Genomic DNA, 10,478 nt, shown 5'->3' on the forward strand with positions numbered 1-10,478 from the left:
CACCTGTGTAACCCAAACCCTTCACCTGTATAACCCAAACCCTGTGAACACAGCGCACGTGGTCACACTCCAGGAGAACATGCTCACCTGTATAACCCAAACCCTGTGAACACAGAGCCACGTGGTCACACTCCAGGAGAACATGCTCACCTGTATAACCCAAACCCTGTGAACACAGAGCCACGTGGTTACACTCCAGGAGAACATGCTCACCTGTATAACCCAAACCCTTCACCTGTATAACCCAAACCCTTCACCTGTATAACCCAAACCCTGTGAACACAGAGCACGTGGTCACACTCCAGGAGAACATGCTCACCTGTGTAACCCAAACCCCGTGAACACAGAGCACGTGGTCACACTCCAGGAGAACATGCTCACCTGTATAACCCAAACTCTTCACCTGTATAACCCAAACCCTTCACCTGTATAACCCAAACCCTTCACCTGTATAACCCAAACCCTGTTAACACAGAGCACGTGGTCACACTCCAGGAGAACATGCTCACCTGTGTAACCCAAACCCCGTGAACACAGCACGTGGTCACACTCAGAGAACATGCTCACCTATATAACCCAAACCCTGTGAACACAGAGCACGTGGTCACACTGCAGGAGAACATGCTCACCTGTATAACCCAAACCCCGTGAACACAGCGCATGTCGTCACACTCCAGGCCACAGGCCCCTTCCCAGTCCATTCCTGTCCTTGCCAAACCAAAGGGAGCCATTTCCTAACCTTTCTACCATAAACTATTTTGCCTGTTCTAGAATTTCACATCCAAGACTGGCCATGGGGGGTTCTGAGCTTAGAAGTCTGTGGAAGGCTGTCCTCCACCAGAGATCAGCTGATCCCCCTGTCTGTCTCTGTCTCTTTAGAGAGAGAAACCCTTAGAAGAGAACTGATAGTTGCTTGCAAACATCATGCTCTTACATTTTTCTTCTATTTTGCAGAAAAAGGAGCGTGAACTTACAATAAATAAGTCAACAAATGCTTACACTACTGGGAAGATGACCCACCCCCCAAACATCCCGAAGGAGCAGACCCCTGCAGGGACCACAAATGCCTCTTCAGCCTCAGTTAAACCTGAAGACAAGACTTCTGAAAACAAAAAGACTTACAACAGCATCAGCAAGATTGACAAAATGTCCCGAATTATATTCCCAGTTCTGTTTGGCACTTTCAACCTTGTCTACTGGGCAACATATTTGAATAGGGAGCCAGTGATTAAAGGGGCTACCTCTCCAAAGTGAGCTTTCGTGCTCCCAAACTCCAAGAGAGCCATCTGTCAGTGACGGCACCAAGGAGAGGTTGAACTTGGGGGGCCTCCCTTATTTGGGCACTATCTTTCAGGAAATTTTTGCATGTTTAATTATATGTACCAATAATATTGCCTTGGTGTTTCTATATATAATGTCAGATGTTTCAGAGATGACACATTGATAAATAAATCAAGCCACTTTCTAGAAAAACAGGAGTCATGGCACTGACACTCAGATGCTCAGCACCTTACACTGATAGTTTACAAACAGGTATATTTTTAACTGTTCCAAGTGTTACCTAACAATGTTTTTTATACTTCAGATGTCATTTCATACAAATTTTCCCAGCAAATAAATATTTTAGGAAATGCTCCATGATTATTACTTGACCAACTCTCACAAGAAACAGATATCACAAAGCACATTTTGCATTGAAAATGAAACTGTGGGCATTTATGTACAAAACTAATTGCCTTTGATAATTCTTTGAAATTAAAGAATTTAATTGCTCTGAAATTAAAACTACTGCATGATCTTATGTTAAGAAATAAATATTTATGCAGACATTTAATAATAGAAGTATATAGTATGTTAGATTAACAGATAAAATATTTCCCCAAGTTAAAATTTAACTGCTTAAAAAAAAATTTTTTTGGTGGAGTGGGAGGGAAACTTACTTCTCTCCCTCTGACCACCCACCCCCGACCGACTAACTGAACAATGACCAAGAAAGAAAAGATCTTAAAACAAAAAGTAGTGTGATGACAGTCTTGGCATCTGACCTGAGCATCCACTGTCTGAAACACTGACCACAATTCACTGCAGCCAGAGTATAGTGCTTCAGTGGTGAGAAACTGTAAATGACTTATTTTCCATTTTTATTTCCCTGTATGTTATTTCATGATTGACTTATTGCTCTGTAAGCTTTTGTATATGAACCTTAAATGTTCATTAAAAAATAAAAATGAAACTGATCTTGTGGGAAAATGTCATTTTCTGAAAATATTTCAGATTTTGGTGGGTGTACTGACTCATTTTCTAAAGATGATGTAAAGGAAACCCATCATCATGATGAAAGTGCTTGGGAAAAAAGCCTCTTACTTAGCTGTTCATCTCTCTTCCAGTCTGATTCTGGGTGGCATGTAAAGAGAAAGCTGACTTCAACCACCATGAGGTGAACAGGTAGAACCAGAAGTTCTTTCCATCACGTGCATCTCCATGATACAGTGCTCCACCAGTCTCTGATAGAGTGCTCCCTGAAGGTAAGGTTACTGCAGAGTCCTCCATGCCTTTCCTTCTGCTGTTTGTGAAGAGTGATACAAAGAAATGCATGTAGACCATCTGTTTACTGTTAGAGGATAACATGTATGAAAGGAACAGTTTCTTTTTCCTCTCATAAAAGGGATTTTATGACTATTAGCAAATGGTATCAAAGTTCAGTTCAGTTCAGTCACTCAGTCATGTCTGACTGCGATCCCATGAACCGCAGCATGCCAGGCATCCCTGTCCATCACCAACTCCCAGAGCCTACCCAAACTCATGTTCATTGAGTCAGTGATGCCATCCAACCATCTCATCCTCTGTCATCCCCTTCTCTTCCTGCCCTCAATCTTTCCCAACATCAGGGTCTTTTCCAATGAGTCAGCTCTTCGAATCAGGTGGCCAAAGTATTAGAGTTTCAGCTTCAACATCAGTCCTTCCATTGAACACCCAGGACTGTTCTCCTTTAGGATGGACTGGTTGGATCTCCTTGCAGTCCAAGGGACTCTCAAGAGCCTTCTCCAACACCACAGTTCAAAAGCATCAATTCTTCTGCACTCAGCTTTCTTTCTAGTCCAACACTCCATACATGAATGCTGGAAAACCATAGCCTTGACTAGATGGACGTTTGTTGACAAAGTAATGCCTCTGCTTTTTAATATGCTGTCTAGGTTGGTCATAACTTTCCTTCCAAGGAGCAAGCGTCTTTTAATGTCATGGCTCCAATCACCATCTGCAGTGATTTTGGAAGCCCCCAAAAATAAAGTCAGCCACTGTTTCCATTGATGGGACCGGATGTGATGATCTTAGTTCTCTGAAGGTTGAGCCTTAAGCAAACTTCTTCACTCTCCTCTTTCACTTTCATCAAGAGGCTCTTTAGTTTTTCACCTTTTGCCATAAGGGTGGTATCATCTGCATATCTGAGGTTATTGGTATTTCTCCCGTCAATCTTGATGCCAGCTTGTGCTCCCTCCAGCCCAGCGTTTCTCATGATGTACTCTGCATATAAGTTAAATAAGCAGGGTAACAATATACAGCCTTGACGTACTCCTTTCCCAATTTGGAACCAGTCTGTTGTTCCATGTCCAGTTCTAACTGTTGCTTCCTGACCTACATACAGGTTTCTCAAGAGGCAGGTAAGGTGGTCTAGTATTCCCATCTCTTCCAGAATTTTCCATAGTTTATTGTGATCCAGACAGTCAAAGGCTTTGGCATAGTCAGTAAAGCAGAAATAGATGATTTTTCTGGAACTCTCTTGCTTTTTCAATGATTCAGCAGATGTTGGAAATTTGATCTCTGGTTCCTCTGCCTTTTCTAAAACCAGCTTGAACATCTGGAAGTTCACGGTTCATGTATCAAAGTTAAACGCACCAAAACTGACTATTTCATGGAACTTAAAAAACTCATACACCTTGGCATGGGTGATGGACACATATATGGTCATGGACATGGACATGGACATATGTAAAGGCATATATTCAGAAGTCTTTTATCTTGAATAATTATATAAATGCCTATAGCATCCACTCACTGAAAACTCCCAAGTACTTATTCTGAGAAATATTTCCACAGGATTCAAGATCAAGTATTATATTTTCCTATATAGATGTATGGATGTGAGAGTTAGACCATAAAGAAAGCTGAGCACTGAAGAATTGATGCTTTTGAACCGTGGCATTGGAGAAGACTCTTGAGAGTCCCTTTGACTGCAAGGAGATCCAACCAGTCCATCCTAAAGGAGATCAGTCCTGGGTGTTCATTGGAAGGACTGATGCTAAAGCTGAAACTCCAGCTTTGGCCACCTGATTTGAATAACTGACTCATTGGAAAAGACCCTGATGCTGGGAAAGATTCAAGGCAGGAGGAGAAGGGGATGACAGAGGATGAGATGGTTGGATCGCATCACTGACTCGATGGACATGAGTTTGAGTAAACTCCGGGAGTTGGTAATAGACAGGGAGGCCTGGCGTGCTGCAGTCCATGGGGTCACAAAGAGTCAGACATGACTGAGAGACTGAACTGAACTGATTATATTTTATCACAGTAGTGTGAGAGATGCACAGAACTACTACATTCTTCAAAAAGACTGGTGCCCATTTATGGCATCCCTGGTTCATTAAATATATAGAGGTTCCATTGCCCCTTCTCTGCCTTGTTTCAGGCTATCATAATAGAATAGTAAAGGTCAACAAAAAGGATGCTCTTAAAACTTCACACAAGAAGCGTTTCTCTTTTGCAAATAGTGGTATATTTATAGAACTATCTGTGCTTTCCATTATACCCTGATAGCTCAATTGCTAAAGAATCCACCTGCAGTGGTTCGATTCCCGGGTCAGGAAGATCCACTGGAGAAGGGATAGGCTACCCACTCTGATATCCTTGGGCTTCCCTTGTGGCTCAGCTATTAAAGAATCTGGGTGCAATGCAGGAGACCTGGGTTTGATCTCTGGGTTGGGAAGATCTCCTGGAGAAGGGAAAGGCTACCCACTCCATTATTCTGGCCTAGAGAATTCCATGACTGTATAGTCCATGGGGTCACAAAGAATCAGACACGACTCAGTGACTTTCACTTTCATTTTCACTTTCGACTATACCACAGCATAAAATCAGCCAAAACCAAAGGCAAATCTGATGCTGACTGTGCAACTTCTGTTTTTATTTACTGTTTATTTATATTTGTTTATGTAGTCTTCACATTTTAGCTTTGCATTATAGTTTGGAGAAAAATATAGTATAGGTTGGATCTAAAAGGCTCCACACAAACACTCTGAACATCTCAGTCCTAATGGGAAATGTTATCTTCAACATTAGGTTGCAATAATTTTCTTGACAAATTCTAGCCTTTGTTACAGGAAACCCTCAGAACCCTGCTAGGGGAATTCCAGTTTGAGGTTACTGCTACATTTATATGCTGCTCAGTCTTAAATCTGAGCAAAATTTAGTGAAAAGGATCATATTAGTTTTCTGTTGATTTTGTACTATAGATATTTCAGTGTTTGTTATTTTTAATGAGGATATCATGAAGAACCACCTTGGGAAAAATGATAACCAGGTAGGAAATAAAATTTTTGAAAATAATTATAAATTACACTGCCCTACTTTTAGAACCAGAGTATTTAACATATCTCTTTTGACATCACCCTAAATAGAAAGAATATTCTAATAAGTCAGCAATCAGTATTACTTCTCTGTTTCTCAGAAAGAGATGGGTCTATTTAGGGCAGGCTGTGGTGAAAGTTGACCTAAATGCTTATATACAACAATTTGGTTCAGATATTCCTAGAGTAACTATCTAAGTTAAAATGCTACAGCAACACCTTGCATTTAATGTTGACAAGGATTATGTAAATCTCCTAATATCTTTGTTATGTTGATGCTTTAGGAATAAGACTCTGTGTCTCCTTTGGGATAAGTTAGGGGAAATAAGTAAGGTAAATGAGAAATGTCTATTTTACAAATAAGGATCAGTTCAGTTCAGTTGCTCAGTCATGCTGACTCTTTGCGACCCCATGGACTGCAGCACTCCAGGGTTCCCTGTCCATCTCCAACTCCTGAAGCTTGCTCAAACTCAGGTCCATTGAGCCAGTAAGGATACTGAAACACGAACAGGCTAATCCATTGGCTCAAATCTTATCACATATTAGGAAAAAATATATTTCAATTCTCATAGTTTCTAAATTTGGCTTCACAATACCATCCAATTGCCTCCAGATGGAAGTTGATTTAGAACAAAAATGTAAACTAAATTGGAAAATCTTGCTTTAAGCACTGGTTGAATGATTATCCGATTATCTATTAAGAATGCTCTGGATAATATTTTTTTATACTGAAAATGTGACTTTTAAGTCTGTTCCTTCTTATATAAGATTTCTGTGCTTCTGTGATCTTAGAAACTCCTCTTGATAGAATAGACCTGTCATGGTAGCACTCTCCTCATGTGACAGAGAGAGAGAGGAAGGAAGGAGCAAGGCTGCAGGGAGCAAAGAGTGAGGAGCACTGACTGGCTAGAACCCAGTGTCTGGATGTGATTGCTCCTCATTGAGCACCCGTGCAAATGATTAAGGTGACTGGGTGGGGGGGGGGGTCTACTCAAGGAGAAAGCAGAACTATGATGACAGAGAGTCTTCAAGCAATACAGCTCCACTGTAAGAACTAGCTTGAAATCACAAAGAACTTTATTTTTTTTTAATTGGAAATACTATAGTTCTCTCAGTGAAAACAGTATTTTAAATATTTAAAAATTATTCTTAATGTCTCTTCTACAATACTAGCACATCTGGGACTATCAACACCATAAACAAACATGGTGAATATTTGAATATGAATTACTTTGATCATTGCAATTACTTGCCAGGTTTACAGTGATGTAATCCTTTTGAAGTGTGCAAAAAGGTTCATTTCATCAAAGATTTACATGATTATGTGTTTGTTGATGCCATTTTCAATAGATATCTCAACTCCAATCTCAGTGGCTCTGTAGCTTATTTTATTTTATTTTTTATTTTTTTTCATTTATTTTTTATTAGTTGGAGGCTAATTACAATATGAGCATGGGTTCTTTACGGAAACTTGTGATTGAAAAATATTTACTGCTTAGAATTTCCCTAATATAAAAGTCTGAAGAAAGGGTTTTCTTTAGTTTTTCTGAATTCAAATTGAAAGACAAGTAAAGGAGGAAGAGATGGTTGGATGGCATCACTGACTCAATAGACATGAGTCTGAGCAAGCTCTGGGAGATGGTGAAGGACAGGGAAGACTTTCGTGCTGCAGGCCATGGGGTCGCAGAGTTGGACACAGCTGAGCTTCTGCACAACAACAAAATGCCAAATATCAGATACTACATTTTACAGTGTACATCCTTAAAAGGAAAATCTGTGCTCTGTGACAACCTGAGGGGATGGGATGAGAAGGAAGGTGGGAAGGAGGTTCAAGAGGGAGGCGGCATATGTTTACCTGTGGCTGATTCATGCTGATGTATGGCAGAAACCATCACCATATTGTAAAGCAGTTATCCTCCAATTGAAAATAAAATTTTTAAAAAAGGAAAATTTGAAATTAGGTTTAATTGACTCAATATAGTAATTTAAGTCCAATTTATTGTATGTTCTATGTGTGGTCTCCCTAGTAGTGAACACTATTCCAGGCCAGTGACAGGTGCTCAGTGACAGTAAATTGATGAAGGGAGAGAATATTGGAAAGTAGGTGGACTGGATGTGATGCAACCTCTTTGGGTTAGAGTTTATAAAATAAGATTTTTGAAATTTTTGCAAACCTATTCCTAGTCCACATAATAACACTGGGAACACAACCTCCTAAACAGCAACAATTGGCTTGGCCTGAGTAGCAGGCAGACCCTTTAGGTAAATAACCATACAATTTACTATGCAGAGGTGAGACTTCCAGATGGTGAAGCAAGCACCTCAGTACATCTTCTCTCCTCAAAACGCAATGACAAGTCTGGCACGATTGTTAAAGCAACCATCTCAGAACTCTGGATATTTAGCTAAAGGCACACAACAAATTAAAGTGTTTATTGAAGAAAACTACTGACCTCAGTGAGAGCAGTGGAGTCTGTGACACTTTGCCTGTGACACTTTCCCCCTCCCTGCCAGTTCCCTGTGTACACCCGTGGAGACCAGCGGCACCTTTTGTCCTGACCTGCAGCCCCACAGCAAAGCCTCATTCCCAGGGTGGTGTTGATAACAATAAAAATCAGTAGCAGTTAGGGAAGGTAAACTGTACAGGCTCCTCAGGCTGTGATGTGAGCTGGGGCTAAAAAGAGTCCAGCCAAAAATGTAAAAAGATAATGTAGGGACTCACATGTCCGTAGTGGACTATGAAAACCTCTGACATGTTGCTAGATTTGGAAACTCGTGTGCATGCTCAGGGCTGTGTGAACAGTAAAGAAAGAGCACAGAGCTATGCTGATCCAAGAATGACACCTACAAAGCCAAAACTAAAAATTAAACAAAATTAAAGTTCATACTACAGGAAATACAAACACCAGTCAAGGAAAATTACCAAACAACAGCAAAAAAAAAAAAAAAAAGATCTAATTTTCAATAATAAAAAAATATAGCAACAACCAGCAGAGCAGAAGGGATGACTGGATTTCAAAGTTACTAAAATAATCTAGTATGCCCAGTTTTCAACAAATACTATGAGATATACAAAGAAGCAGGGAAGTATAGCCTATATATAGGAAACAAAACAATTCAAAGAAACTAACCTTGGGATATTCAGATGTTCAGGGTAGTGGCAGCCTTTAAATCAGCTTTTATATATATGTTCAAAGCACTAAAGGACACCAAGGTCACAGTGTATACACTGTTACACTTAAAATCAATAACCAACAAAAACCTGTTGTATAGCCCATGGAACTCTGCTCAGTGTTACATGCCAGCCTGGATGGGAGCGGGGTTTGGGGAAGAATGGATACATGTGTGTGTGTGGCTGAGTCCCTTCACTGTTAACCTGAAACTACCACAACATTGTTAATCGGCTATACCCCCACACAAAATGTTTTTGTAGTTAAAATTTTTAAAAAAAAATTAAAAAATAAAAAAACTAAAGAAAAGTAGGACAACATTGTCTCACAAAATAGACAACAGCAATAAAGAGAAATAACTTTGAAAAAGAATCAACTAGAAACTCTGTAGTTTAAAACAGATCACCAGCCCAGGTTGGATGCAGAAGACAAGTGCTCAGGGCTGGTGCACTGGGAAGACCCAGAGGGATGGGATGGAGAGGGAGGTGGGAGGGGGGATCGGGATAGAGAACACATGTAAATCCATGGCTGATTCATGTCAATGTATGGCAAAAAACCACTACAATATTGTAAAGTAATTAGCCTCCAACTAATAAAAATAAACGGAAAAATAAAAAATAAATAAAAATAAAAGTACAGTAACTGAAACACTCAGTGTTGCTGTTTACCCGCTAAGTCGTGTCCGACTCTTTTGCAACCCCGTGGACTATAGCCCACCAGGCTCCTCTGTCCATGGGATTTCCCAGGCCAGAATACTGGAAGGGGTGCCATTTCCTTCTCCAGGGGATCTTCCCAACCCAGGGATCGAACCCACGTCTCTTATGTCTCCTGCACTGGCAGGCAGATTCTTTACCACTGGGAGATTTGGAAGATCCGTGTAAAGCACCATCAAATAGATCAATGTCTATGAAATATTCATGAGTCCTAGAAGGAGAAAAGAGATAGGAAGAAGAAAAATACTGAAGAATAATAGTCAAAGTTTCTAGGGGCTTCCCTGGTGGTCCAGTGTGTAAGAATCCATGCAGGGGACACGGGTTCCACCCCTGACGGGAACAAAGACCCCACATGCATAGAGTAACTAAGCCCGTTCCCTGCAGCTACTGAGACCGCAGACGGCAACTCGAGAGCCTGCCTGCCTGCAGCAACTCAGAGCCCATGGGGTCTGGGGTCTGAATGCCAGGGAAGAGCCCTCGCGCCACAGCCAAGGTCTGACACACTCAAGAATAAATCAACATCAAAGGACTTGTGATCAAGCAAGACTATCCTTCCAAAAGGCAACTGAAGTAAAGACATTCCTGGGTAAATAAAAATGGAGTAATTAATCTACAATAGACCTACTCAACAAGAAATATCGAAGGAAGTATTTCAGGTGGAAAATAAATGTTAGATGGTATTTGAATCTATACAAAGAAAACCCGTAAAAGTAATTACACAAGAAAATACAATAGAAAATACGAATATATTTTTAAATAGTCCTCAGCTCATTTTAAAAGGCAGTTATTTGAAATAATAATTATAAAACTGCATTGTTGAGTTTATAAGCAAAAATTTGTGAGGTAATATATCACGATGGGGGGGAGGACAGAGCCCTATATTGGAAAAAAATTTATGTATACTATTGAAATTAATAATAATCTGAACTATGTTGGTTTTAGGTAATATGCATTTTTAATCTCCATGCTCTAAG

General features: G+C 40.3%; 1 protein-coding gene across 9 annotated transcripts in view; it reads left to right on the forward strand.

Moving 5' to 3' along the window:
* GABRA5 (gamma-aminobutyric acid type A receptor subunit alpha5) overlaps window positions 1-2,238 on the forward strand; it is a 95,755-nt gene extending 93,517 nt beyond the window's left edge. For all 9 annotated transcript variants that reach the window (XM_070478121.1, XM_070478117.1, XM_020914544.2 and 6 more), the window contains one exon: window positions 955-2,238. In XM_070478121.1, the coding sequence (XP_070334222.1) occupies window positions 955-1,254 (300 nt within the window). In that variant the 3' untranslated portion in view covers window positions 1,255-2,238. The remainder of the gene's footprint in view (window positions 1-954) is intronic.
* The last annotated feature ends 8,240 nt before the right edge of the window (window positions 2,239-10,478 follow it).

This window comes from Odocoileus virginianus, chromosome 16, assembly GCF_023699985.2.
Source record: "Odocoileus virginianus isolate 20LAN1187 ecotype Illinois chromosome 16, Ovbor_1.2, whole genome shotgun sequence".
NCBI classification, from domain to species: domain Eukaryota; kingdom Metazoa; phylum Chordata; class Mammalia; order Artiodactyla; family Cervidae; genus Odocoileus; species Odocoileus virginianus.